The following is a 27660-nucleotide window of genomic DNA, read 5'->3' on the forward strand; positions in this document are numbered from 1 at the left end:
CACGTAATAAATTAAGTTTATATGTCTTACACGTTGCGAGACTGGAGGCTTCAGCTCTCAATGGCTGCCAATGAGTGACGTGATAGATCACAGAGTGGTGTACAAAGCGGGTTGGCTTACAGTGTATGCCTACCCCTCTGACCAATGTGAAGCCGAATCTATACACTTCTATCCTACAACAAGAGGAGGGCGGTGCATGAAAACAAAACAAAATGGGGATTTACGCAACAATGCACTCTGGGAAACGAGTGTAGGTTAATGATTTAACTGGTTGAGTGGCTATTGGGGCGGGATTAGTTAATACAAAAGAGACAATAGGTTATGTTGACAGCCCTAAGGAGGAAATGGCCCGTTAGCGCATTTACTTAAGTCCTTCTCAATCCTCCATTGCCGCTGTTTGTGTGGGAGAGCTCGGTAAATATGATCAGGTTGTTAAAAGTTTGCGCATGAAACTTGGCTCCAATAGAAAAATGACTTTTATCTACGATGTCTATGTAACTATGGAGAAAGATAACAGTTTACTCTAGCAAGACTGATTGAGCGGACGCGTTCGCGCTGCTCTCCGCCGTTCGGCGTTGACACCTGAGTGGAGGCAGGCAAGGGGATGCATTTAGCCCTAGTTTGTTTAGCAATACCGCGGACAAGTTGCAGGGACAACCACGAGCGAAGGAGGTGACAACCGGGAACAGCCCCACGTTAGTGCCATCACCTTGGACTTGAGGCAGGTTCATTTCACCAGCTTACTATTACTTGTATGTAGCTATATCATCCTCAGGCCCACCATGTTGGGCAGATACAGTCACCTGCAGTGTTCTGACCATCGACAACACAGCTGACACCTGGATACAGACCCGAGAAGGATTTATGTGCTGGCGACATTTACCAAACTGTGGACAAAATTGGAATATACCTATCTGTGAGATTCAAGTGCAAAGGAAATATTCTGTAGTTTGAACTTCGGGATTTTTAAAAATATCACCATGATTCAGATTGACAGCCTGAGACACTCACATGGCCAGCAAGGTAAGCTATATCAAGTAAAGTACACTACAATATTTCGTTACATTCTTTTGCGTGATCAGTGATACCACATGACAGCTAGAATATGGACAGTGTGTGGTGTGTGTGTGTGTGTGTGTGTGTGTGTGTGTGTGTGTGTGTGCGTGCGTGCGTGTGTGTGTATACTCCACTAAATGATTCTGACTAAAATTCGATTTTGCTATTTTACTATTTGGTTTTACTATTACTATGTTCTTACTAAAATTCGGGTTCAACTAATGTATGTACTATGCATTAAATTAACAAACTGTAATGACTGTCAATTTGAAACATTGTCAAATTACAAAGTGTATTTTTTTTCGAAACACACTTTTTGTTTGACGTAACAGCTTTGACAGTTGTTCACAGATTCGATACACAAACAGATAAATAATATCTTACTTAGAATCAGTTGTTGACTCTCCTCTCTAGACAAACCTCCCTTGAGTAACTTATTACTTGTTAACCAAACAATGACTTCTTTCTGGAGAGTTTGTTTGTGGACGTTACCAAGAGTTATCTCATCTCAAGCCTGTCGGCGCCAACACAGGCTTCTCTCGCAAATTGATAAGGTTCTATGCTAATATTGTGACACAAAGCTGTTGCTTAATGTTCTTTATTTAATATCATATTTATACATCGAGTTTCTTAAGTAATCAAGTTGAAATAGCTGGGGCAGATTTCAATAACGTTTTGACCTGTAGTTCTTTTCAATACAAGGAGACAAGACGCGATGACGTCTTCTGAATTGTTCCGTGTTCATGTGTGACTCTCTGCTTACAGGTCTGTCGAGACAGAGTTTTGAGTCTTCCGATTCTAACAGCTCTACCGTATCCTCCCCTGGCAGCACGGCCTTCCACCCCCTACCAACAGCCTTACCCCCCGGGGATAACAGGAACAATGGGATAATGCCCTGGACGCAGGGTGGGGCAACATTCCCCGCGGCTGAAGGATCAGATGATGACGACGGTAAGTGTCCATCACGTCTATTTCTAACGCAACAATTCCAACAACCCTACCGAAACAGAGTGTATGAAGACATCTTATATATTTATGTCAAAGGGCGAAAAAACGACATAAATAATGACTGAAATGTAATAAAAAATATAGTTTTTGTTGAGCTTAACACGACTGACTCTTCAATGTGGCCTTGTTAAAATACCTTTAATTAGCATAATTAATTAAGTAAACGTTTATTACACACTGCCCAGGTAGTGGGTCTGGTCAGACTCTCTGTCCATTAATCGGCGGGTATCAGTTACACGGGCCCCTCTACAGTAATGGTCAGTGTAAAAGGGGACAAGGTAGGGGGTTTAGGGGCAATTATCCCCAGTTAGGGGGCTCAGGCTGCACCTATAGCCACCAGCGGGGTCCCAGTGATTACAGTCGCATTCATACAATAATAGGTATTTTTCATTGTCAAAATCCGTTAATGGTTAACCGCTTCCTCAGATCCGTTTTTAACGTAGTCGTAGTTTTCATGAATACATGTCGCTTTGTTATCAAGTACAATACTTAACCAACATTTCCAAATTTTGTATATATATTTGAATATATGGGAAATGACTTATATTTAGTGCTGTAAGTAATATGTTTTGTGTTTTGATAAAACTATCCCAGCTATATATGGGGTATAGTAGATGAATTAGGTCGTGGTATAGTCACAGTATATAGTAATCATTCTGAAAGGCCCAGGGCTATCTTCCTACAATAAGTAATTATAATTAGTTAATCCAGTCGTGAGATTAATGAGTGAAAATGACAAGGATGGTTGTAAATTGCCTCGCTTGTCGACCGCATGAAATGAACAAGCTGATGACACTTGACAGGTGCTTGATTATTATGCCGATCAGCTGATTGGCATTTACTCGTGACATATAGGACAATCGTTGCTATTATTCATTGCTATGAAAAATGTATATTGCCATTCGAATGAGATGATCAACCATTTACATCGGTAATGTTAAGAATACAATGTCTTTCTATTGTGTTAAAATAAAAGATGACTGTATGGTTTTGAAATATGCAAAATACGTACTTAGTCATTTACACCAATTTCTGTTTACCTAATACTCCTTTACATCGAGGAAAGGCTACCTGCATTAGTGTTTGAATGTTGGCAAGAGTTTAGTGAAAGAGAAAAATATTTTAGCGTGTCGTACATGATACATCATTCACTCTACAGCTACCCGATAATGACACACGTCCGTATGTTAACCATGAATTAACTTTTTAACTCCTTTATTTTTCAGAATACCGTCCCTTCACTCCTCCACCCCCACGAGAGAGACTAAGCTACACCCGCTATCAGCTTGAGTTACTGAACGCCATCTACTCCCGGGTGAAATACCCCAACAGTACCCAAAAACAGCTGATAGCTAAGAGAGTCGGCATCACACGTGACCAAGTGAAGGTGAGGAAGATGCTTCATGTCTACGTCACTCATTTGCTATTAATATCAATCACTTGTTTCTATGGTCCATATTCGTTAACATGCTGTCCTCCGTCTGATGCGGCATTAAACAACATACACTCAGTTAATACAGACTTAGTGACTTTTTAAATATGACAGGGGTGTAATTTATTTGTTATATCGTAAATATATATGAGTAACTACGGTGTTCATTGCTCTTCCGGTTCCACAGTTACAGAGTATATTGACTATATCTCGTACTATTCTATTGGTTTAGGATTTCATGCATACATCTATAAAGTGTTCTTTTTTGTTCAGATCTGGTTTCAAAACCGGCGCCGCAAGGACGTCGTCGGGCGTAAACCCGTGGATAAGAAAGATGTCGCCGAGGAGAAGGCCGAGAGTCCGAAAAGTGAGAGTGCTAGTGCTGAAGCCGCGCCCAAGGACGCGTCACCTGACGCCACTGATGAAGACGCAGCCACAAACGACGCAGATGAAAAGGTACTTCCCCCTCTCGTCATGAAGAGCGTCATCGCTGAGCTGATGAGGTTCGAAAACGATCCTCTGAAGAACAAGAAAAATAAGAAGAAGTCTAGAAAGCGGCCTGCCCCAGCTCCTGCTGTTGGACCCAAACCTCCCCAGCCCTTGTTCCAGAGCTACGATATGATCTCGCCACCGAACAAAGTCACGCCAACCGCTGCCTTGCTGAACACCGTGCCCAACAAGTTCAACCACTCCAAGAGTGCTTCCGCTTTCCATAACCCCCGCAATCCCCGCTTACCTGGGCAGATGATGCTTCCTGGGCAATCCCCGTTCCTGATGGGAATGCCCCACCCTCCGTCTGCTAGCAGTATAACTGTGCTACCCAATGATTACATCAACCCCCCCAATACCACTGTGCCACAGAGCCTGCCGCCAACAGGCAACCATTCTTTATATGACAGTATACCCGTTCTGGCAGATCTCCTTGGTTACCGATCCCACGTTGAAGCGTCACGTCAGAGGGAGCATTCATTGTCTCAGTCTCACCTACCCTCACAATGCTCAGCAGTTTCTAGTCGCAGCCCTGAGAACAATGTATCAGAAACGCATGTTCCCCCTACCCAGAGTGCACTTGGGTTAAATCGTGTGTTCCCCTTCCCGTTCATCGCTGATCCCCCAGTGATGCTGTCGTCCATCCGCCATTCTGACCCCTACAGGCCACAGCTTCACTACCAACCTCCGTCGTATTCAGATGAACACTACCAGCCTCTGGTCATTTCGTCGCTTAGCAACCCATATTTTAATGCAACATCATCGGTCTCATGGGCCAATCAGAACTCAAGTGACGCTAGCGTTCACCCGTCCTCCTATACACAGTTATAACTGGGAAACGTGAATATGTATATTGTGCGTGAATGGAATTTACAGAAGAGTATTTGTGTGTGAATGTTTATCGTCCAGTCATTTCTGATCTCACAGACACCCTCCTCAACTACCCGTGTTGTTTTTTTGCTTTCACGGCCTCGTGTTGTAAATATACAATTATATATTTTATTACATAAAATATACAAATTCAACCAATATCTCTGTTGTTTAAAAGTTGCCACAAAAGTGGAACTACTGATACCGATGTAGTGCAGTCGATGTAGAAACTCGATTTCAAGCAGGTGAAACTGATATGGCAGTGCTGCTGCAACTACTACTACTACTACTGCTGCTGCTACTATTACTATCACTTCTACCACTAGTGTACTGCTTCTACTACTAATACTGCCGCTACTACTACCACTACCACTACTATTACTACTACTACTACTGCTGCTGCTGCTGCTGCTGCTACTACGACTACTACTAAATGGTGGCTGGATGCCAGTCTACGTCACTACCAAAATATGTTAAAATATGTTACATGTGGTCACTGCCTGGAGCTCGACATTAAAGGTCTGGGTCATTCAATACATCAGACACAGTCAAAAGTACACATATTTTCCATTCAGTACTTATCAGCGTCGTATTCCGGCTGGAGACTGCATGGTGATGCCATAGTTTGGGGTTATCAACAAATGGATTGTTATTTCTGTCACGTGTTTTCTTGCCGTGGCATGTAACTCCAAGTTGGCAATTTTTCACTCAATCACTCGAATTATTGTTACCCATCTACATCTTGGTATGACTGGATGTAACTTTGACAGAAAATAAGACAACCTGCTGAATCATGAAACTGAAAAGAACCAAAGAGAGCACTTTTCTATACAACAGATACTGGCACCTAGCAGCATGAGTGTAGGGTAGCAAGTCCAAGTATCAGTTCGGACAAATGCACTTGTCCTGCACTGTCTCTGCCATCGCGCTGGACTATTACTAATAGTGTACATATTCCACAGGACAGTAATGTTTCCTGAATGAAAGCTAGTTCAGTTGTGTCATCTCTGTACGTGTGTTTGGTGGTTATGCACAGTTCGTTTTCACCTGTTTTCACCTGCAGCATTCATCAGGGTCGTGTATTGTGTCATGTGACTGACTGCAGTTTTGAGTTTATTTTCCCGTCTCTTTTGGACTGAAAGGTACTGGCAGCAAAGGAGTGATGCGCTCGTATTATATCAAGTGTGGTCGTGAAGAAATCTGCGCAGGAAGCTTGACTTCCTTGGTCACCTGGTCTTGCCAGTGCTTTCCATTTCAGAGTGTCATTCCGAACAGCGATTCGCGGCATGTGCTTGCTTGCAAATGCTGAGTTTAACACCGCAGAATTACTCCCAGCATCCGATACAGAACAACCACCACTTCAAAGACATGCAGCTTAGACAAATTCTACCCGTTCGTAACTAACTACAGTGCCATTACTCCTTGAGCTGACGTCATACTACGCACTTGAGAGTTATTCCCCTTTTGTTTAAAAAACCGTAGCAGGTGTTAAGTCAAATTTGTAACCCCTAAAATTTCACACCCTCTTACTATTGCTAAGATGAAATAAACGTTCATGCTGGCAAGAATCACAATGGCCATGAATTTTAATATGGCACATGAGTAATTTACGGGTAGCTGTTATTTACTTGCACACAATATGTGGTATAACCATGTATCATGGGCACTTTATCCTTTTATCAGGTTTTGTAAATTCCACGGGTTGTATAAACTGAATATAAGTAGATCTAAATAATTACAGTGCTGTCAATACAAATGAAGCAACAGCAGTTTAATCATAATGACCAGCAACACAGAGTTGGCGAGTGTCAGCACAATGTAATCAAACTAAGAGAATGGCTGGCTTGCTGTGGAAGCTACATATAAATACTGCTGGATACTACAGTTTCCTCAAACAGGTACTGTAATATAGTACGGGGCAGGTACTGTAATATAGTACAGGGCAGGTACTGTAATATAGTACAGGGCTGTCTGACAGTGAATATATATAGAGAGAATCTGGACATTAGCTGAGACCCCTGTGATGGAAGCTTGTTGTGTTAGTCCCCGAGATACTGTCTGGCGAATACTGAGCTACAAATAAAGCGTTGTGGATCCACTGATGTACTGCTTTGTTTGAAAGACTGATATCAGAGACTAAATAGCCTGGATATTTGTATTGGATGTCAAATGAAACACATGAAACTGGCCCTTCTTTGACTGTTGTACCTCCATCGACTGAAGCACATCCCTGGCACTCCAGCACTTTCAGATAAGAATTCAGGATGGCATTGGACTACATTCATCTGGCAATATCTCCGTAGGTGGATAACAGAAATTGATCAGCTATCAGTACCAGCAGCTCAGCTGCAGGACCAAATCTTTATTTTTCACTGTTTCTGCACTGAATACTGCTGATTGCAGAGTAAGTTATTACTCTCTCCAGCAGAAGAAATACAACAAAGTATGTTTCCAAATGCAGCTATTTAATTATGATATTTTACACATTCATTTCAATCACTTCATGTATGCATACCATTTACAAAGAGCACATTTTTTGGAATAAATATTTTATGTACAGTGTGTATGCATAAATATCCTCCATCCTTCACTCCTGTCGAGTATCACTGAACATTGCACAGGACTCTCTGTACATCCAGACACCACATGTCCATCACGGCTCACTAGCAAAGTCAACAACTGGAAGTGTTTTTGTACAGAAAATACATTCACTCTTCATGAATTCCACTGCAGTATCTTGACATACCTTTCTAACACAATGTAGCTCTCATTGTACAGACTAAATGTCTTGTGTTTTTTCCAAAAGCATATATCAGAAGTATTGTGCATTTGTTATTTGTACAATAATAAGAATAAATTAGAAAATAACTTTCAGTACAATATAGAATCAGATATGTTGATTGTTCTAAATTCAGTAAAATCAAATCAAAGAAAAACAAACACAAAATGGTTCTTTGTTGACTTTTAGGGTATAACAGTGTATGAAAATGAAAAGTTAGTAAATAGTTCATGGAGAAGAATTTGAACAGAATCTTAAAGGACCCATCATGCTTCCTGACAAACTTGTGACTTATTTTTGAAAGATACGAGTCATCACTCATTCCTGCCTCCATCGCAAGTTTTTACACTGACATATTTTTTGACATTCCAAAATGGCAAGGTTGTGACACTTCCTTCAAGACATGTTTTAGAAATACACAACACTCATATATATTCATAGGTGAGTGCCTGTACATGAGATTTTAGATGAAGAAAAGGCTGAACCTCAGGTAATATTTAAGGACATGTTAATAGGAATGATATAACTTGATTACTGAAGTATCAGTAACTAGTTCACAAAATCTGTTATTTATCAGACGTCTACAAAATTTAACAAACTTTTACGTGAAAATATATGTTCTAGTCCACACCTGTGAGATGTATACAAACATTACTGTTTACAAACCCCATTGTTCATAATTATCTCCATTTTAAAGATCTTTCATATGAGGTGTTCGCTGCATGTCAACTTACACAATAACAGAGGTGTACAGATTTACAAATGCAGTTGTCAGAACAAATACTTTAGTATGAAACCACTGAATGTTACCCACATAAATTAAAAAGCACATGTAAAAAATTCCCACAAATTTTCAATATCTAGATGTTACTATGGAGAGCAACAATATTGTTACTAAAATAATTTTCCATACAATCATACACATGGGTGTGGAGACTTTCTACAAGTTAGATGACCTGAAGTACACAGCAAACAAAGCGACAGCAGCATATTTGATCAGTGTGAAAAATCCTTCTCCCAGAAAACTAAACAAATAGCATTTATAAAAGACATCAAACTCATAAAAACCGGATCTTAGTGCTGTAGTGACACTAAGATCTGATTGATGAGACTGAGAAGACGTCAGCAGGTGCTTGTGATGAAGGATGTGCTGATATGAACACACGTACATACAGATCATCATTAGTTCCTATTATACCTCATGATCAGGAATGTTTACTAACAGGAATATTATACTCTAGAGGCAGGAACATGTAAAACATGCACACTATCGGTTCATATGTTCTAACAATGATAAGCCTACCAACAGCTCACACACAGCAGATACACACAGGACACTAAACCTCAACAAAAGCTAGGCATGTGCCTCAGTGCCATTGCACTTTGTGACATTCTTGTTTATTGTCATATTTGTTTGGATCTCAATATTTGAATATTGCGGAGAAGCAAGCTAAAGACGTTCCAAGACTAACTGATCATTCCCCATGTCACAATTAGTCATTGTCAGTCTCTGTTGGGAAGAGGTAGGGGCTGTTACAGTGATGATTTGATAAGCTTTCTCATTTCACCTAGCATGGTTTGATGAAAGGATGGCCCATCACTGAAGGCAAGAAATGAGCTAACCATCCCCTCAAGCACAAAGCTCACAGCACACATACAGCAGCATGGCAGTATTATGCAGCATTCTGAAGTTAACATCCACATGTCACCCACTAAATGATCACTTAAAGAGTCCGAGTCCATCCGTCTAACAGTTTGGACTCTTGAGTTAGTTGAAGTTTGGAGTTTGAACAATCTATGACTATGACAATCACATCATGTCAACATTATCCAAGAATAGGTGCTTAAAGTGATGCCTGCAAACAATGTAATGTGCTGATAGACAAAGGATCATAACTGAATCAAATCTCGGACTCAAACTAGGACAAACAGATCCTTGCACTGACAAGGGAGGCAACTCAGTGCAGTGAGGTCCAGTTCCTTAGACTGCTTGGACAGTACTGGTTCCAGCAGTTGAAGCCAATCAAGAATTCAGAAGATAAAAGAGGGTGGTTTATACCACGGTTTAGACAATAGCATTTCTGTAATTTACTGAGTATAAAATATAACATCAAGGCAAATAACACATCATACATGATTACTCAGCAATATTTTTGGCTAGATATATATACATATAAAACATCTATGTCAAAAGTGGAGTGGAATACACACTGTCTCAATCTTATATCAACAAGTGTCCCATCCCTCAGGCCCTACTGTGAGAAACCTCCCTGTAAATTATGGCCGACATTTGCAGAACTATATAATTCACCATTACTGTTAAGGAACAAAGCTTAACAAACTTATATACAATGTACATTGTCTAAGAAAATAAAGAAATATACACTAAAAACATCACTCATAAAAACCTGATAATTTCTATGAGACCAATAACCAAAAGGTCATGTAGCTCACCTGCAATGAGGAGGATCATCTTGGAAAAAATAAAAGTTTAACATGAAAGGTTAAAAATTAAGAGTAAAAAATAAAGTCAAGCAAGCTGACTTTACCACAGATGGCAAACGAGACCAACAAAATGTTCAAACATGGGTAAGAAATTTGCAGATTATTTTGGATAATATAGTCATAATTGTTCACTAAATGGTAATCGGATAATCTTTCTGTCTATGGCTAGTATGACCGCCATGTTGGAAAGTGAGCATTAGTTGTCAGGAATTTTGCTCAATGAAAAAAATAAATGGGTAATCAAGGATTCAATACCAGATTATCAGTTCTTCATACCACCAAAGGATTTAGCAATACAACAATTGCAACTCAAATGCTATGATGAGGACTTACGACAGTCATATTGCTACGAACACTTTGTGAAACACGGCTCTTATTCTCGAAACGTTCGTGCGCTACGAATTCTTAAGCCCATTCTTAACACATGGGCTAAGATCAAAGTTGGTAATTCTTAGGGCTACGAACGCTTCGAGAATAAGGGCCCAGGTCAAAGGTCCCTGGATGGCTAAGGAAGCTCAGTGACTAGCAGTATCAAAGACCACAGACCACACTCTACCTTCCTTAAACGTCTATCTGTCCAATACACAGAATCCTACATGTACACATCACTACATGTGAGATCCATTCCTATATACAGACACACACTTCCAGATGCAGTGGGACTATGCCTCTACAACTTCAGAGGATGTCTCTAACATGTTTCCACCATTTTCAAGCTTACTGAAATAATTATAGTCATTTCTTGGCATGCAGACTTTCCATACCACTTGCATTGTGGCTACAGTGCCTTGGTTCTACAACATATAAACACCTCTAGAAAGGGATATATCATAACATACCTGAATATGACCTTTGATAAAATATACAACTCAGAGAATGAATGAAAGACAAAAAACATATATATGCCTGTCTCCACACTATGACTACATACACAACTCGGGGTGGCGAGTATGCCTCTGTGTTTAGATATAGTTACATAGAGTTCCAAGGGCCAATAGTAGCAGCAGCAGCAGCAGCAACAATGACCTGGAAACGGACACAATTTGATGCTGTTTCCCTATCTAAAGTTCTGTAGTACCACAGAGAATTTTTTTCAACAGTGACAGCTTTTCATAGGTTCATTTTGTTGGCTATTTAGTAGCTGTGCTCCAAGGAAGCGTACACATGGCTTCACTACAGAGTAGTTATCAGATTGACCTGACACATTCATAGGGTATTTCGTGGATGTGTTTTAAAGTACACTTGCATGTCTTTGAACCACCCACAATACAGTGACAGATTGATCTAGGTACATGAATATTTCATTTAGTAGCTGTGTTTCCAGGTACTACTGCATGGCTGTACTACAGAGTAGCCATAATACATTGATAGACAGACACTGATAATATATAGCTAGTAGCTGTGCTCTCAACTACTAGAACATGGCTTCACTACAGGGTAGCTGTGATACAGCGATAGAAGAAATTCCTATCACTGACTAGTTTTTATGCTCTATGTGTCAGCCAGCAGGAACTAACACAGCACAGTATGAATGACACTCTACAAAAAGCAGCAGTTCGATTGAAGCACCTATCATAGACTAGTCTTTATGCTCCATGCTTCAGCAATCACAGACTAATCTTTATACTCTGTGCTTCAGCCATCACAGACTAGTTTATGTATTCTGTGCTTCAGTCATTACAGGCTAGTCTATATACTCTGTGCTTCAGCCATTATAGACTAATCTTTATATGCCATGCTTCAGCCATCACAGACTAATCCTTATACTCTGTGCTTTAGTCATCAAAGACTAATCTTTATACTCTGTGCTTCAGCCATTACAGACTAATCTTTATATGCCATGCTTCAGCCATCACAGACTAATCCTTATACTCCATGTTTCAACCATCACAGATTATACCATATACTCTGTGCTTCAGCCATCAAAGACTGATCCTTATACTCCATGCTTCAGCAGTCAGAGATTAAACTATATACTCTGTGCTTCAGCCATCAAAGACTAATCCTTATACTCCATGCTTCAGCAGTCAGAGACTAATCGTTATACTCCATGCTTCAGCCATCAGGGACTAGTTTGTACACTCTATGTTTCGAATAATTGTAAACTGTTCATGGCACGATATTCCATGATTATCCTGACATCTCCATTATCACATATGATCACCAGCCTCTCATTGTGAATAAAGGCAGCAAAGTAATGGTGCTCATGGATAATCACAGCCAAGTAACATTCAAGAAAGTAATCAGCAAAGCTGCTGCTGCACCATAAGTCTATGTTAAGGTATAGGCATTAAGATCCACTGGGACAAAGATTGCTTTGCTTTTACCCAGGAGTATGCTGAATTGATCGGTGTCCGTACATAAAGCAATGGCATGTGATTCTTTTGGACAGTGAGTTAGAAATATTTTGTTTAATTGTCTTTTCAAACTCCAAACAATCCAGATCAGTTTGGGATAGACTTTGTTTCAGGTTAAGAACCCTTAGAAATAGTCACAGTCAGGGATCTTGAAGTGAGGCAGGCAAACAACAAATACTCAAAGATAATCAATGTTCGCGAGCTGTCACTTATGATCTTACAACCTTGTTGCCCTTATTCATTCACAGCAATTTCTAATGCAGAAATTATCATATACACCTTCAACATCAACAACAATCATCATCATCATCATCATCATCATCATCATCATCATCATCATCATCAAACAATTACTCCTGGAAGACATCAGTCTTAAAACATCCTTTTGTGGTAACATCAGTTGTCCAGCAACTGCCATCACCTCCCTTCCAAGAAGCAGAAAGCATCATGGTTCTCACAGCCAACAGAAGTCTTCTAACAAGTGCCATTACTTCATAATTCTTTCTACTTACAATGCAACAGTGTTAAGAATCAACATCACAGATAACATCAGCCATCCAGAATTTTACCTAACCCTGACATCTTTTGAGATTTCCATCCAACATTTGACGTCTGCCTTCCACCTTCCACACAACCACACATACACACAGCCTGGTATGATTCTCTCATCAACTCTTGTCTCCTTCTCTCCACTTCTCCTCATCCTCTTTCTTGGCTTCAGGGCGGAGCTGGTTCCTCATTCCACCCAGGACTTTGGATGTGGCTTCAGAGGCGATTATCACTGGCTGCACGATGGTGGGTGGAATCTGACGGAGCACGCCTCCTACAACCCCCGTCAGCCCCTTCTGTTCTTGCTCCTCTGTGGCTGCCCGTACCAGGTTCTGGGCAGTGTCCGAAATACCCTGAATAACACAACATCAAACTACAGCCACATTCATTTCAACACAACAAACCAAGACCTTCATATAATGTCCTAAAAACATTAATAAAACATGAAAGAGCCTTTCTCTCACAACTGTTTCAACTACTGTTAACTAAACATAATTATTGATCCCCCTTGATGCTATTCCATTAAAATATGGCACAGTTACAAAGCTGACCTACCTCTCTTATGACAATGTAAGCATTGGTCATTCCTTCACGCATGTCTGATGGCTGACCCCGGCGGACGTGTTGTTTAGAACGGCGTGTGCTAGTCTTGCGAACGCTTGGCCCCGGGGACAGCATATCGTAGGTCAACTCAGCCACATACTATGAGGACATACAGAATAAGAAGAGATCAAATAATAGTTGCATATAACAATCATAAATGGTCAAAAAACAGGAGGCTTCTGTCAGAATGTCATGCATGATCTGGTACATGGATAGATGAGTGTTAATGACTGGGTACTGTACAGCACAGTTAAGGTGTGACAGTACAGCCATGGTGTGACTCTACTGACAAGTAGTGACTGTGCACACAAGGTGTGACAGTGCTGACATGGTGTGACTGTACTGACAAGGTGTGACAGTGCTGACAAGGTGCGACTGTACAGACAAGGTGTGACTGTACAGACATGGTGTGACAGTGCTGACAAGGTGTGACTGTACAGACATGATGTGACTGTATGGACATGGTGTAACAGTATGAACATGGTGTGATAGTACTGACAAGGTGTGACAGTACAGACAAGGTGTGCCAGTACTGACAAGGAGTGACTGTATGGACATGGTGTGACTGTACAGACATGGTGTGACAGTGCTGACAAGGTGTAACAGTACAGACAAGGTGTGCCAGTACTGACAAGGAGTGACTGTATAGACATGGTGTGACAGTGCTGACAAGTTGTGACAGTACTGACAAGGTGTAACAGTACAGACAAGGTGTGCCAGTACTGACAAGGAGTGACTGTATGGACATGGTGTGACTGTACAGACATGGTGTGACAGTACTGACAAGGAGTGACTGTATGGACATGGTGTGACTGTATGGACATGGTGTGACTGTACAGACATGGTGTGACTGTACTGACAAGGTGTGACTGTACAGACATGGTGTGACAGTACTGACAAGGAGTGATTGTATGGACATGGTGTGACTGTATGGACATGGTGTGACTGTATGGACAATGAGTGACTGTATGGACATGGTGTGACTGTACAGACATGGTGTGACAGTACTGACAAGGAGTGACTGTATGGACATGGTGTGACTGTATGGACATGGTGTGACTGTACAGACATGGTGTGACAGTACTGACAAGAAGTGACTGTATGGACATGGTGTGACTGTATGGACATGGTGTGACTGTATGGACAAGGTGTGACAGTACTGACAAGGAATGACTGTATGGACATGGTGTGACTGTACAGACATGGTGTGACAGTACTGACAAGGTGTAACAGTACAGACAAGGTGTGCCAGTACTGACAAGGAGTGACTGTATGGACATGGTGTGACTGTACAGACATGGTGTGACAGTGCTGACAAGTTGTGACTGTACAGACGTGATTTGACTGTATGGACATGGTGTGACAGTACAGACGTGGTGTGACTGTACAGACATGGTGTGACTGTACAGACATGGTGTGACAGTGCTGACAAGTTGTGACTGTACAGACGTGGTGTGACTGTACAGACATGGTGTGACAGTGCTGACAAGTTGTGACTGTACAGATGTGATGTGACTGTATGGACATGGTGTGACTGTATGGACATGGTGTGACAGTACTGACAAGGTGTGATGGTGCTGACAAGGTGTGACCGTACAGACATGGTGTGATGGTACAGACATGGTGTGACAGTGACAGTGCTGACAAGGTGTGACAGTACAGACATGGTGTGATGGTACAGACGTGATTTGACTGTATGGACATGGTGTGACTGTATGGACATGGTGTGACTGTACAGACAAGGTGTGACTGTACAGACATGGTGTGACAGTACTGACAAGGAGTGACTGTATGGACATGATGTGACTGTATGGACATGGTGTGACTGTACAGACATGGTGTGACAGTACTGACAAGGTGTAACAGTACAGACAAGGTGTGCCAGTACTGACAAGGAGTGACTGTATGGACATGGTGTGACAGTACTGACAAGGTGTGATGGTGCTGACAAGATGTGACAGTGCTGACAAGGTGTGACAATACAGACATGGAGTAGAAAAGCAACCCACCTGGATGGACTGCACCAGTTTGTTGGTGAGCTCCAAAAGAGCCATGGCCGTGGATGTGGTGAAGGAGCTGGCTCCACGCTGGAGACCACGGACAATGCGGCCATCTTTGCGGTACTGCTCCACTGGCAGCCAGAAGAGATCCCTCATGCCGTGCACTGAGGGTGAGACAAACAGGACACGTGCAAGTATCATTGTTATGATGAGGCTTTAGTTACTGCTTCCTCTACAGAGGTAACTCTCCATTAGGGTACGCTGTATACTTAGCCTGGGGTCTATAATTTTCCACACAGTCATCCAAGTACTATGGCTGAAGGTGTATGTTAAACATGGGTGCTATGATTGTCTTTGTGGTAAAATAGTTTTGTTAACAGGACTTAGGTATATTTCCAGAAGCATGTTACAGCCACAGTCCGAAAGACTTTTATGATCTATGTAAACAATACTTGCATTTATGTAAACAATACTTACATAGATATTTTCATTTACACAGATACTTTCATCAGCATACAAAATCTTTCACAACTCCATACATGATAGCATAACGTTGCTGAGAATGCAATGTTACTCTTGTCAGAGGGGTGAATAAAGGATGTACTCCAAACTACTAGTTATCAGACTTTCAGTTTGAAGAGTTCTGGTGGCTGAGTGGGTATGATCACTGACTTTCTATGATGGCCATTAGACGTCTCCTTCTGACGGTATGGGTTCACATCTTGCATTGAAGTCAACCACAAAAGAGTACAATCATTTGTCCTGAGAAAATGTAATCCTACATATAACGTGATACAACATGCCAGTACATCATCATTATCAGCGGTAAATCTGTTAGACTATCACAGTAGACACTGGTTACACAGCCTGCCTTTGAATGCATAGTGTTGTGACTCACCTATCTGTACAAATGAGTACATAGGTCCCACTCCCCCAAGGATGCTGGGTAGCTGGGTCTTCTTGATATCATTCAGCCACTCACTCACAGCATACTTGGCCAGTTTGTCCAAGCCCAGCAAGCTACACAGAGAACAACAGTTTACTGACCTGTGTTCGCTACCAGAAAATGATCTCAGCACTATGATGGATGCAATTTTCATACTTCAAAACAGGTTTATGACATAAGGCAAGAATTTTATGCATGTCAATTTCTTTACTGTGATGGACACAACATTTCGAGGTATATTCTTACTCCTCCATCAGGTGAATGAAAGAATTAGGAAACAGACAGCTATATGTGTACATGCCAAAACAACAACAGCCATGACATAACAAGGGAAACCAGTAGTAAGTGGCACTAAAGTGGTAGATGGACAAGTGGAAGACAACGGTTGTTAATCCAGTCATTATTAATGGGATAACAATAGTATCAATTATCAATTTAACAAGGAATAAGGAAAAACAAAAGGAAGTCAGACAGGTTAATTAGTACTAAATTTGTGGATGAACAAGTGACTCATGACAAGGTTTCTGACAGTTGTAAAACTCTTTGTGAATAGGTCTGGAGCAGACTGCCTGGACCCGTGGAAATAATTCAATCTTAGAACCAAACAGGTGCTACAGCCAGTCAGAATAAGTGGCAGAATTTACTTGATTAAACTTCACTGGAGTTAGAATTGTTACTCAGAAACACATACTTGCCATGTGAGGTGACAAATGTGATATTGTTGACTGAGGTACCAAACAGTATTCATTCAATCATGTCATATCAAACATGAATGGGAGAAAGAAACAACATACGTCTGGCTACTTTCTAGACAATTACATCACTCAGAATATATATTGGGGACAGTAAAAGGTATCTGATTTCAGTGTGTCATCTATTTTATATTTCCCATCTTATATGATCTTTGCATATATTTCACTTACCCATGCTTGTAGTTGAGACGCTTCAGTTTGAGTTCAGATGAATTCAGTTGAGCAAGGCCGACCAACAATCCAGCAAATGTTCCCTGTAAAAATATTTAAGAGACTGTGGTCCTGTAAGTGATAGCTAGAGATAGCTAGAGAGTAATTTACCTGTTGCATGTACACCAAAATATTAGGATGAATTTTTCAGTATTAGGTTCTGCTAATGCATGTTTTATATAGTCAAATCAAGACCTATGTATGACAGACAGCACTGACATACATATTTTTGAGAAATAAAGGGTATCTCACCTGCTCCATGTCAACTCTCTTCCCATGGTAGTCAAGCCGTATTGGCACATCAGGTGAAAATATGAAAGACCTGCAACACAAAGGTGACAACTAAACATTCATATCCAACATCAAGTCTGTACATGCATTCGGAGGAGGAAAAGACAAGAAAGTTTATTGGACAGTAATAAACAGTGCAGTAAGTCAAAGTGTAAGTGAAGTGGTTGAGTACAATGTAAGCCGTTCTTTTGGAAGAGGTTGGGGAAATAGGCAAGGATTTTGACTGTGAAAACACTGCATAATTTTAAACAAAGTATTTAAAATGTGATGATTTTGGTGAACAATTTTAATTCTAATTTGGATCAATCAGATGATAACAAAATATGATGATCTATCATTTGAAAATGACATAAATGATAATGATCCATATGACAATGAAAGTGATCTTCAAATTATCTACTATTGAATCATTTTTTTCTGAATCTATATCATGGTTGTTGATCAATATGCTCAGCAAAAAGGAATTTATTCTGGTTGAAGAACTCTTGATAAGATACAGGTTTAAACACTACTGTGATCTTAGCGCTATGACAACCATACATATATGTTAAAGAGAGTGGGTTATGATAATCTCAGAACTACAAATACTTTCTAGAATGCCTTCAGATTTGCTTGTGAACACACAAACTATGTCAAGTGAAGCCCATTCCTTGATTACATATAATATCTAACTCTAGATACAATAAGAAAATTGCACAGAATGAGTAATCAGCTGTGAAAAAGTCAAATAATGACTTGAGCATAAAATGCTCATTGAACTTCTTATATCATATGACAGGTAATTTCAATAATCTCTCCATCTCAAGGAAATGACGGTCAGTGAAGCAGTTGTGAGTAGGGCATGCTTAGTTGTACTAACTTGAAGAAGACTGGCTGAGACCCATGATCCGATCCTGTGGATGATGTGGTGCTCTCAGTCAGTTCCTCGTTTATCACAGCATTAGAATCCAGGTTCATCTCATCAAACATGATGAGTAGATCCTGCTGATCCGGTCCAGCCTCTTCCTCTGGGCTCAGATTGACGGCCATCACTGGGGCGGGAGGGGCAGGTGGTGTGGAGGAGGTGGTTGCTGGCTTAGGGCTGCCAACAGGACTCTCAGGGACAGGCACAGACTTGCTGTGAGGAGAGGGAGGACTCCCTCCAGACAGCTCCATGAAGAACTTCCTCAAGAAGAACAGGGCATCCTGTGGACAAAACATCCACTGACTGAATAGGATTCCGAACTCTGTGCTACAGTGGCAAATTATTTACTGGAAATCATTCTTGTGCTCATTTGTTTTACAGGATATATTGTTGAATCACTTTACTCACTGGAATTGGACCTATTGAGCTCCACTAACAAAAATATATTAAAAATAGACATGATTTAAATCCATCATTACTGAATGAGTAATTTCACAAGCACAAGATGAGGAGACTTTCCTTGCCCTGTTTTAACATTTTCCATTCATATTTGATTACATCAAACACTGGCATGATGATAACTTGGCTGGACTGTTTAGCTAGCAGTGTGGACACGTGAGGGTACTGACCTGGTCAATGTTGAGTCTGAGAGGGAGGAGGGACACCCGCAGGGTACATTCCTGCTGAATAGGGGAAGACTCTGGTCGGGTGTGGAGTGCCTTGACCAGCAGCTGCAGTACAAGGACACAAGATGTCAGCGGTAGCACAATAACATAGCATCACAATGATTATGACAAATAATTAAGTCCTTAAACTACACATGACAATTAACATCTTTGATGATCTTTTTCATATTTCCTTACCATATTGGCATGTGTTTGTTTTGGCATGTTCTCGGAGGTGTACTGGTATAGGAACTTGTTGATCTGTGACGTTGCTAGGCGGTCTCGGACTTCAAACTCGGAAATGATGAGGACTTGTCTGGACGCTTGCCTAGTGTGTACAGGGTAGACCTCGTGTTGACATCGAACCTAGGGAAACAACAAGGCTTCACCTAATGACATGTAGTGGAAAGCACCTTAGGATCAGGAATGAACACCATCATCATCACTGATCTCAATGAGTCACTTCCATAGTGTGTGATGATATTATGACAGTGGGCAACAAATGGTACAAACAGAATAGCTTCACTGATTATTGCTGCATAATTATTTGTTACTTACCATTAAAAAAAATAATGAAGTTTTCTGTAAAAAATTGATATTTTATACTTATCCTGACTCATGCTTATTATGCTTACCTCTTCCCTCAATGCAAAGATAGTGGAGCACTTGAAATCCCTAGAAGTTCCCTCCTAACTGAAGCAGACGTACAATACACTCACCCCTCAGCAGCCTCCCTTTCCTGCCAATACAGTCACAAGACCAGCCATGCTTGCCACTCTGAATCTCTGAATAGGGCTGACATGAGAATTACTGTGAATTCAACATGCCTTAAAGGGGACACCATGAGTCAGGATAAATATAAAATATCACTTTAATTCAGAAATTACATTTTTTTCCTTATCCCGACTCATGCTTATTATGCTTACAGAATCTGACGGAAATGGCGGTGGGTCAGGCCATGCTGGAGTCAGTTGCCTACCATATAAGTATGTCCAGTACTTACCCCTCTTCAGGAACTACAATGGCGATAGTTCTGTCCTGTTTTTCCAACATTCATCTGTGAGATAGGGGGGAATCACATCCAGTCGAACGTCTCTTCTTTGAAGCATTTGTTGAATGGAACCCGATGATACAGAGATCAGCTAGTGTCCAACTACTGGCCACCTAGTGTATAGTGCAACTGTATCTCAAGATTTCTAACAAAACCAGTTGCTACCCTCCTTCACGTACAAGCATCTTCACTATGAAAGCAGGGTCAGCATGGACTCTCAACCATTATACTCTACAGAGCTTCTTGGTCTCCACACGTCACATGATTAAAGGGTGAGTGAAACTGAGTGCCTTTGTGGAACTGTTGGTTGTTGTGCAACAAGAATGCCAAATTGGTGAATGCCAGTGACATGGAGATGGAGATGTCCCGTGGGTAACGGTTGGCAAACACCACATCTGATTTCCAAAAGCAGCCCTCTGTTATAGTCATAAGCAAGCAGCTTCATGTAGATAGATAGATAATTTAAGTTTTAATAGGTGTTCGGGCAACCAGCTTCATGTAGAGCCAGTATCGACATCAAGGCTCTCATTTCATGTGGATTGGAAGCATGGGGAGGTTCGAATCCTGCTGTTTTGTAGTGCCAAGAATATAGCAGCTCTGATCAATACTGAGATAGCCTTGCAAGATACTTCCGTAGGTGTCTCAGTAGATAATGGGATTAGCATATGCTTGAAACACTGTGTCCTTGTCTTAGTAAGTAGGGGATATATTTTCAACACTCTGATAGGGCATAATGATAAATCCTGTGTATTATGTGTCTCAAGGACTGTAGATAATGCAGGGATGTGGAATTGTCTGTCCAGTTGTCCAGGCAGTTTGATTTGGGGCAATAAAATCCCATTTCAGTCCTAGATGTACAATCTCATGATGATTGGAGTCGATTCATGTAAGATTGAAGTCCAGAGCATGTATTTCTGACATCCGTGCTGCTGTTGCTAGGGCAATTAGGAACAGCATTTACCGTGTCAATAATTCAAGTGATGTCTGGTCTAGTGGCTTGTAAACATCACCTGTGAGGTGTGGTAGTACGACATCCAGATAACAAGCTGTGGGTCTTCCAGCTTCATCTATTGTAGTAAGGCAACTAGTTCATTTACTTTAGTCAGTTGATATCCATTTTCATGGTGATAACTAGGCTGAGTGTGGCTAAAGGTGTCGAAAGTGTAGAACCTTTCAGTCCTCTGGTATGTCGTAGATGACATAAGTAGTCCGCTACTTGAGGATGTGTGGCCTTCATTGTAGTGAAGCCTTTCTTTCTGGCATATGTTTCAAACCATTTATCATCATCAGGGACAGTTGTAATAGGCATAGTTCTAAACATCCTTGTCTATTCAAATCTTGTGTTGATGTGAGCAGGCTGAGCGGACATTGTCCTTGTCGTAGTGGTAATGGAGAGAGTAGAGCTTGTTCTATCATGGCTTGAATTTAGGCTCACAGATCCTCTGGGAAGCTGATGCGGTTCAACATGTTGTACAGGAAGTGGTTGTATGCTGGGAGTTGAAGACTTCAGTCGTTCCGAACCTGATCTTCAGTGCTCTTGCCCCTGGGTGGATGTCCTGTTCCATGGGCTCCGCCACAAGCATTGTACTTCTTGTCTCTCGCTCTTTGGACTCCAGAGTACTTCAACTTGGAGTATTGCTGACAAGACTCTATCATCATTACCTTCCTGGAGTCCATAGTGACTGATTTAGTGACGTCCTCGGTTCTGCCAACGAATATCGTAGATGCAGATGAGGGGCCTCGATATAAAGGTTAAGTAAAGTTGTAACCCAAAGCACTTGCTGATTCAGTCCTGCAGACGTGGAGACTAGATGCTATCAAATGAATTGCTGATCCTTCTTCTGAGTGGCGAGTGCAGAGTGCAGAGAGGATCATCCTTTCTTCTTCTTTCTCCGGTTTGCTGAACTTGGAGATAACAGCCTCCTTGATAGCCTTGGACTGCGTGAGTCTGAAGAAGGTGCGCCAAGTGGTTGTATCAAGTTGAGCCAGTCGCTTATCCTCCACTTTATAAATAGGAATTGTTGCGAGTTTCACTGATGAGCTTGTATGCTTCATCTACTTCCAGGGCTTTCACAAAGAGCTCCACATGATGTAATGCTAATTGACAAACGTTGAAGACCAGATTGTGTCATTGATGATACTTAGTCGCCGTCTGAAAGGCTGCAGACAAAGCTTCCAGGATGGTAGATATCGTCAGAAACGTCAAAGTGTCGATGTCCTCATTACTCATCTTACATACGAGGGGATGTCAATAAGTTTTGAGCCTTGCATAGAAAAACACAAAATATAGTCCCCTTGTGAGTCAAGACACTTGTTCCATCTTTTCTGCCAGTCGCTGATGCCATCTCTGTAGAAGGTGCCATTTTGGTCCTCAAACCAAGCCTCAGTAGCAGCAATAAGCTCATTATCATCCTGAAATCTGTGTTTCTTGAGATTTGGGAACAGACGGTAATCACTTGGTGCCAGGTCTGGAGAGTAAAGGGGATGTGGCAAGATTTCGTACCCGCATTCCTGGACAGCAGCGGCTGCAACGCGAGAGGTGTGTACTGGAGCATCGTCTTGATGTAGAAGAATACCTTGACTGATCTTGCCCCGGCGCTTCTCCTTGATTGACTGTTGCACTTGCCTCAACAAGTTAGCGTAATATTCCCCATTCATTGTTCTTCCTTTTGGTAAGTAATCTATGTGGATGACACCTTTGCTATCCCAGAAGACTGTCGCCATTACCTTCTGCACTGATCTGGAGGCTTTGAACTTTTTGGTCCTGGGAGAAGTGACATGTTTCCATTCCATGGATTCTTGTTTGCTCTCAGAATCACAGTGGTGGAACCAGGTTTCATCACAGGTTACTAGCCTAAAGTGAAAATCTTCTGGATTCTTGTTGTATCTGATTAGCACCCATCTTGCGCACACCTTAGACATGACGAGATGTTCATGAAGAATTGTCTCGATGGATCCGTGTGAAATGCCTGTGGTCTCCTCTAACTCGTGGAGTGTGATTCAACGATTTTCCAGCACAAGTCTATGCACTCTGTCAACGTTTTCCTGACTAGTGCTTGTTGTTGGGCGACCTGGACAGGGGTCATCTTCAAGACTCTCTCTACCATGCTTATATTCATTGACCCATCGTTTGATGGTAGCAGATGAAGGGGAAGACTTCCCATAAACTGCTGAAAGCCTTTCTTCAATGTTCTTCGCAGAGTTTCCTTCAAGAACTAAAATCTTAATTACTGCTCTATACTCAATTTTATTCATTTTCACTGCCGTGAGGGGGGTCTCTTTCTGTCAATGTGAGCTGTTCAATAACTTCTGAGAGTCGGATACCAAAACTTATATATCACATCAGCTACACCCCAAAGTTCAATGTCGTATCATAGGCTGTGACACCTGGGTATGAAAAATGTTCAAGGCTCAAAACTTATTGACGTCCCCTTGTATGTAAGCTTCATTGGAAGCCTTCAACGGTGAGGCTAAGTCCAATCCGTCTGTGATCCATGACATGATCTGACTCTGAGAAGAGGGCTTACTCCGGTGATGGAGATCGACGACGTCTATCTCCGTCTTTCCACCAGTACATTTGTGAGTGGGTGCTGATGTCATGCAGCGAGTGTCATCATAGTGCTCCTGACTATATGTATCCCTGGAACGACTAACATTCCATGAATGCCTACGTTTATGCCTGACAGAATCTGTTGAAGACCATAAACTATGAACGATGACTACGTTTTTGATGAATGTAGGATGTAGACAGAGAAAGCTTGTGGCTCTAACCAGATCAAAGAGTGTGGGCACTTGGCAAGTTGATGGAATGAGCATCGTCCATACTGCAACATGAAGATAAAGTGGATGGTGATGGTTTCCATGAACGGGAGCGTGCATACGATGCTTCCTCTTCACTCGGCAGACCTAATGCAGTCGGTGCACCATAGCTGTAGCACCAGTAGTTGTAGCTGCTGACTGGCATTTCCATTCCTGTTCAAAATGGCAATCCATCAAGTTCATCATATGATTGGTGAACTGTTGTATGAAGAGGCCGGTGTTCAGAGAGTGCGGTGCATGCAGTGGTGGTTGATTTGCAGAAGTTTTCTGACATGTTGAGTGTTGACGTTGTAGATGTCTGCATAGATGGTAGTCTCTGACGGATGCAGCGTTGTTGTCAACTTAGTTCATGAAGGCTTAGTAGACATTGATCGTGACAGCTGACAATCTGTACCTCAGAGGGTAGTAGTGGAGGTTTGTCATAGATATGAGGCTCGTCGGGAGGAATGATCGCATCACTGAAGGACTTTGTAGGAGTCATGGAGTGTAGTTTTAGTGCATGTCTAGTAACTGAAGACTTAGTCTTAGAAAATGATGACTTCAACTTCTCAGGTTGAGATGATCCCAATTATGACAACGTCCTCTTCTGTGATCTAGACCAAGTCTCACTGCAATCTTGACCATGCACCCGGGGTACGTCAGGCTTCATCACTAAAATTATGAAAGCCAGCTGTTAACGAGGGACAGTTGCTAGACGCAGAATCAACTGATTTAGACATGACTAGCGAGGGCCTAAGTTGTTTGTCCTCAGTACGCCTTTGAAAATATAATGCAAATTCTGAATCCGATAAATTCTTGCCAAGTTCACTGTGAACAGTGGAAGAACATATAGCTTTGCATGAACGACATACTACATGTGGATCAACTGCCAACAGTCGTAGTTTAAACTGGGAGCATGATTTCATCAACTAAGACTAAGTCAAAGTTGAAGAAAACATGTCCAAAACATGTGAAAATTTTATAAACTTCCACAATAATTTCACAAAATTATGATAATAATTACAATCCAAATACCGAATATGATACAATTTAGATTATACGACCGAAATATAAGCAAAAACTTATATTGCCATATCAGGACCCAGCCATCGTTGTTGGGGGATGAAGGAGAGAGTGACAAGCATGGTTGGTCATGTCCACTTCAGTTAGAAAGGAACTTCAAGGGAATTGAAGATTTCCACTTCCTTCGCATAGAGGGAGGAGATAAGCCTAATAAGCATGCGTCAGGGTAAGGAAAAGTAATCAAACTTTGACAAACAAACAAACAAACAAATAGTTGGATGGCTACATCTCTAGTGCATGCAAGAAGTGTATTATCATTATTGTATCAGAATGGATGGGTGTGCAATCAACTTTTCATTCCTTTATGTAAGGAGTATATAACCTAACCTGCCTACGAGGAGCGAGAAGGTTTTTAGTACTTCACATGGCAGTATCCCAGTAATGTGATGCTGGGGCCCCTTTCACAAAACTCTCGTAAGGCTAAGGTCTTGTAACTTTTCTCGTAGCATTCGTACCTCCTATACTGTAATGTAGGAATTAGGAATGCTACGAGAAAAGTTACGAGACCTTAGGCTAACGAGAGTTTTGTGAAAGGGGCCCCAGGACTGTAAATAATAGCGCCTTGTCACAATCCTGAGACTGACATTATGAAGACTGATGCAAACTGTCATCCGAGTCTGATCACAAGAACCATGTGTCACCTCATACAGCAAGCACTGGCTGCTGGTGATCAGTTCTAACCCAGATACAACCCCTGAAGGTCCCGGGGTAGAATAGGCCTTCAGCAACCCATGCTTGCCATAAAAGACTATGCTTGTCGTAAGAGGTGACTAACGGGATCGGGTGGTCAGGCTCGCTGACTTGGTTGACACATGTCATCGGTTCCCAATTACACATATTGATGCTCATGTTGTTGATCACTGGGTTGCCTGATCCAGACTCGATTATTTACAGACCACCGCCATATAGCTGGAATATTGCTGAGTGTGGGGTAAAGCTAAACTCACTCACTCTCTCTTACCCAGATACGCTGCAGAGTCTGTCAAAACTGAAATATTTCTTCTTTATTCTACTGACACCCACCTTGGAGAGCTGCAGCTCTATGAGTGTGTTGAGATCTCGCTGTGGCCCTCCCCTCGACTGCCAAGTTGTGGGCTGTCTGGTGGATTTTTTCATCGCGCCTCCTCCCCCATGGCCCGGCAGTCTGTGGTCACATTCCAACATCAGCCTGCATTATTATACTTAGCAACCACTCAGATATAAGTGATATGGTAAACTGGAATCAGGTGAAACAAATGCTTTTAAGAAGTAATTCACTAAACTAATCGGTCATATGTTTGTTGTCCTTTTACTGACTGATATCAGAGTACCTTGGATTATTAAATACCCCACAACTAAGTAAAACAAATATTTACAACCATTCATAATGTATATAATTGATGTCAGCTAGTTGACAAATTACCTTGGGTGTTTGGGTGATGACGATGCACTCGAAACATCTGAAACAGGAAAAGAAATAACAGTCACAAGCACTGAACCCTGGCTCTAGTTCCTCAAAGTAATCTCAACTCAATGGTTATTGTAAACTCACTGAAGTATGGTACTGGTAGTTGTGATCATCTTAGTGTTAAGATTACTTTGAAGAGCTGGTCCTAATATCCAACAGGGTTCAGCTACTAATAGAGGATGCATCCATTTAAGTCTAATTTAATTTAACTTGATGTTAAAAAGAGTTGTGAAAAATATCATTTCGTTGAGAGCTGAAGTGAGTGAGAGTTTAGTTTTATGCCACACTCAGCGATATACCGCACTCAGCAATGGCAGCAGTCTGTAAAAGCAGACAATCAAGTGATAGACAGCATGAGCATTGATCTGCACAACTGGGAACCAATGACACATGTCAGCTAAGCCTGACCACCCAATCCTATCAGTCACGCCTTACAACAAGCATGGTCGCCATTTGTTGCTGAAGACCTGTTCTACCCCGGATCTTCATGGGGCAGAGAGCTGAAGACATTTTGTGCAATAGTATTACCATATTATTATTATAATGTACCAATATTAGTACATTTTCAGATTAAGGTGTACAATCGTTTCAACAAACTGAAAGCGATTTAGTAAATAGTTTACAATGACTATGAGTCAAGTACAGCCTTAGATGCCTCACCTGTTCTCTCCCCAGAGAAGTCCTTGCCCCCGTACATGTACCACACCAGGGTGAGCTCCTTCAGGGTGTAGCGGTACTCTGCCGCAGGAAAGTGTTCTGGTGGTTTCAGCTGGTCAGTCTTACCCAAAGGCTGACTGAAATAGTTGTCCTTGATACAGATTGGGCCCTTGGTCAGCACACGTACCACTGGCTGACCGTCGCGTGG

The 27660-nt window shown here is 41.6% G+C and overlaps 2 protein-coding genes across 3 annotated transcripts in view; one reads left to right on the top strand and one right to left on the bottom strand.

Moving 5' to 3' along the window:
- Nucleotides 1-980: 980 nt before the first annotated feature.
- On the top strand, nucleotides 981-5010 carry LOC137294673 (homeobox protein NOBOX-like). The gene is made up of 4 exons (XM_067825743.1): nucleotides 981-1023; nucleotides 1822-2007; nucleotides 3291-3451; nucleotides 3770-5010. Exons 1-4 carry the CDS (start codon nucleotides 981-983, stop codon nucleotides 4814-4816), a joined length of 1437 nt encoding a protein of 478 aa, XP_067681844.1. The 3' UTR covers nucleotides 4817-5010.
- Nucleotides 5011-7399: 2389 nt separating this feature from the next.
- The window catches only part of LOC137294671 (autophagy-related protein 2 homolog A-like), a 67607-nt gene continuing 47346 nt past the window's right edge, over nucleotides 7400-27660 (bottom strand). For both annotated transcript variants that reach the window (XM_067825741.1, XM_067825740.1), the window contains 12 exons: nucleotides 27456-27660; nucleotides 26751-26787; nucleotides 26372-26492; nucleotides 19615-19782; nucleotides 19381-19482; nucleotides 18707-19032; nucleotides 17809-17878; nucleotides 17518-17600; nucleotides 16547-16668; nucleotides 15658-15812; nucleotides 13601-13747; nucleotides 7400-13398 (listed from right to left, as the gene is read on the bottom strand). In XM_067825741.1, the coding sequence (XP_067681842.1) occupies nucleotides 13165-13398; nucleotides 13601-13747; nucleotides 15658-15812; nucleotides 16547-16668; nucleotides 17518-17600; nucleotides 17809-17878; nucleotides 18707-19032; nucleotides 19381-19482; nucleotides 19615-19782; nucleotides 26372-26492; nucleotides 26751-26787; nucleotides 27456-27660 (1770 nt within the window). In that variant the 3' untranslated portion in view covers nucleotides 7400-13164. The remainder of the gene's footprint in view (nucleotides 13399-13600; nucleotides 13748-15657; nucleotides 15813-16546; nucleotides 16669-17517; nucleotides 17601-17808; nucleotides 17879-18706; nucleotides 19033-19380; nucleotides 19483-19614; nucleotides 19783-26371; nucleotides 26493-26750; nucleotides 26788-27455) is intronic.

The sequence above is a fragment of the Haliotis asinina genome, chromosome 8 (genome assembly GCF_037392515.1).
Source record: "Haliotis asinina isolate JCU_RB_2024 chromosome 8, JCU_Hal_asi_v2, whole genome shotgun sequence".
NCBI lineage: Eukaryota > Metazoa > Mollusca > Gastropoda > Lepetellida > Haliotidae > Haliotis > Haliotis asinina.